Source organism: Nicotiana attenuata, unplaced genomic scaffold (genome assembly GCF_001879085.1).
Source record: "Nicotiana attenuata strain UT unplaced genomic scaffold, NIATTr2, whole genome shotgun sequence".
Taxonomy (NCBI): Eukaryota; Viridiplantae; Streptophyta; class Magnoliopsida; order Solanales; family Solanaceae; genus Nicotiana; species Nicotiana attenuata.
The window spans coordinates 113,329-116,152 of record NW_017672482.1 but is presented as its reverse complement, the minus strand read 5'-3'; the positions used below and the strand labels follow the sequence as shown (position 1 = coordinate 116,152).

At 46.2% G+C, this 2,824-nt stretch overlaps 1 protein-coding gene across 1 annotated transcript; it reads left to right on the top strand.

Annotated features, from left to right (window-relative positions):
- The first annotated feature begins 700 nt into the window (after positions 1-700).
- On the top strand, positions 701-1,249 carry LOC109213365. The gene has a single exon (XM_019377159.1). The coding sequence runs from the start codon at positions 701-703 to the stop codon at positions 1,247-1,249; it is 549 nt and encodes a 182-aa protein (XP_019232704.1).
- The last annotated feature ends 1,575 nt before the right edge of the window (positions 1,250-2,824 follow it).

The following is a 2,824-nucleotide window of genomic DNA, read 5'->3' as shown; positions in this document are numbered from 1 at the left end:
TGGCAAGTCATCCATATAATACCAGTCAAAACGCAAGGAACTCATGGCTAGCAAAAAATCGGACACAAGTGTTGTTGACTCGTAGAAAAAGATGGTGGAATCTGAGTCTGGATTGAAAGAGGAGGTCCACAGGTTGAAGCATCAAAAGGCAGAAATGTATCAAGCATGGATCAGGGGGCATCCTCCACCGTCATTCCCTACTAACTACACAGAAAATCCTGCTTTCATCCCACAACTTTCACAAGCCCAGGATCCCACTACCACTGATTTTTCCCCTCAGCATGCACCGGGATTCACCCCTTACCACCAGTACCCCGGCACCACGTCCCAAACTTTCCATGCTCCACCAGCCAAAACAACCACATACCCTGCTCCGACATCCGCTCCTATTTTTGTAGCCCCTCCGCGAGCTACCCTCCATCGATCTTCTAGTGAATCGGCGTTCCAAGCTCCAGATGCACAATATTATGCTCCAGAACCAACTTTCAAAGTCACGGACCCTTATTCTTACACCCCTCACTTTGAACCTTCTGTTGAAACTGAGAAAGCACCCGGGAACGCGGAGTAGGAGGAGATATTTAGGAAAGTAAAGAGTCTGGAGCAATCATTGAGGAATATGCAAGGGTTAGGAAGCCAAGTGAGTGTGGCTTATAAGTATTTATGCTTATTTCCTGATGTCTAACTGCCTGCCGGGTTCAAGATGCCCAAGTTTGACTTGTACGATGGGCATGGAGATCCCGTGGCTCACTTAAGAGGGTTTTACAGCAAGATGAGGGGTGATGGTAGGAAGGATGAGTTGTTGATGGCATATTTTAGTCAAAGCTTGAGTGGTGCAGCGTTGGAATGGTATACCTGCCAGGACACTAGTAGGTGGTACACTTGGGATGACTTGGCTCAAGCTTTTGCTCGGCATTTTCAGTACAACGTAGACATTGTTCCAGATCGCCTGTCCTTGACCAAGATAGAGAAAAAGCCCAGTGAAAGCTTCAGAGAGTATGGTTTCCGATGGAGAGAACAGGCTGCACGGGTCAACCCTCCAATGGAAGAAGATGAAATGGTGGAGTATTTTCTTCAAGCACTGGAGCCTACGTACTTTGGCCATTTGATGTTGTCCATAGGTAAGTCTTTCAATAAAGTGGTAAAGATGGGAGGAATGGTGGATGAAAGACTCAAATCAAGTAAGATCATGAGTTACTCCGCCATAAAAGCAACCACACAAGCGATCCAAGGTGGCACTGGGGCGTGTTAGGAAAAAAGAAGAAAGAGGATGTTGCTATGGTTGTCTCAGGATCATGGCATGGCCCAAGGGGTTCACCTCACCAGTACACCCAGCCTCGACCCCACCCTCAAGCCTACACCCAAGCTCCATATAATCCACTCTAGCACTACTTCCCACCACAAGACCCTCAATATTCAGTCAGACCACCCTAATACCACGTCCATCACGCACAGTCATATGCTCAACCCCCTCCTTACCTGCAATGGCATGCTCCACAACCACAAAATCCTTATACACCCCCACAACCATATCGAAACCCTACCGATCCAAGATTTCGACCGAGGCCAGAGTTTACAAGAGAAAGGCAGCAGCGAAAACAAACTTTCACCCCGTTTGGAGAGTCATATACCAGTTTGTTTCAAAGGTTGAGGCAGTTGGATGTCTTGAGGCTGATTGAGTCAAAGTTGCCAAATCCCCCTCCAAAGAACCTCGATTATTCCCTCAGATGCGCATATTGTTCTGATGCCCTAGGGCACGATACAGAAAAGTGTTGGCATTTGAAGAGAGCAATCCAAGAGCTTATTGATATAAATCAAATTGAGGTCTAGAGCCCAGAGGCGCCAAATATCAACCAAAATCCTTTGCAGGCCTATGCCGAGATGCACATGATTGAGATAGTGCATAAGGATGGGGAGCCCGAGAAGTCTTCAAAGTTTGTCATGATGATCCGTGCCAGCGGAAGTACTTCAGTTAAAACTCCAGTTTTTACAAATGAAACACCCTCGACAGCTGAAGGGCTGATAGATAAGCTAAGCACGCCCAATATTAAGCCACCTGTATTAGTCGTGAAAGGGTTCCCAGATGATGTTGGAGCAAAGCAAGGAAAGCCAAGAGTGGTCGTGCCAGGAATAGCAAGTAAGCCTGTCATAATCGTGGAAGGGGCTCGCATTGCCCCTGTTGTTATTAAACCAGTGACCCTGCTGCCAGTAGACGATACCAAGGCTGTTCTGTGGAACTACAAACAAGTGATAGTAACTTATAAAGGGAAAGAAGTGGAGGAGGAAGTTAATGAAACCGGTGCGCTGACTCATTCGGGGAGATGCTTTACCCCAGAGGAATTGAGGAAAGCCAAGCCATTCAAAGATATCCCAATCCCAGTAAAAAATCCAGTTATCGAAGAGGAGGCAGAAGAATTCATGAGGAAAATGAAGGTGCAGGACAACTCCATTGTGGAACAGTAAAGGAAAACACCAGCTCATATTTCTCTTTTATCATTACTGATACATTCAGACGAACACCGCCAGGCCCTTATGAAGATTTTGAATGAGGCCCATCTCCCTGATAAGATCACGGTGAACCATTTGGAGAAGATTGCTAATAAGATATTCGAGGAAAATAGGATCACTTTCTCGAATGACGAACTTCCCCTGGAGGGTACAGAACACAATCGAGCTCTTTATCTCACAGTGAAATGCGAGAATTCTATGGTCTCGAGGGTATTGGTTGATAATGGTTCCGGTGCAAATATTTGCCCTCTCTCCACTCTACAAAAGTTGAAAATCGGTACTGAAAGGATCCACAGGAACAGTTTATGTGTTCGAGGTT

Coding starts and splice junctions, on each gene's coding strand:
- LOC109213365 (XM_019377159.1), top strand. CDS start 701: ATGCCCAAGTTTGACTTGTACGATGGGCATGGAGATCCCGTGGCTCAC.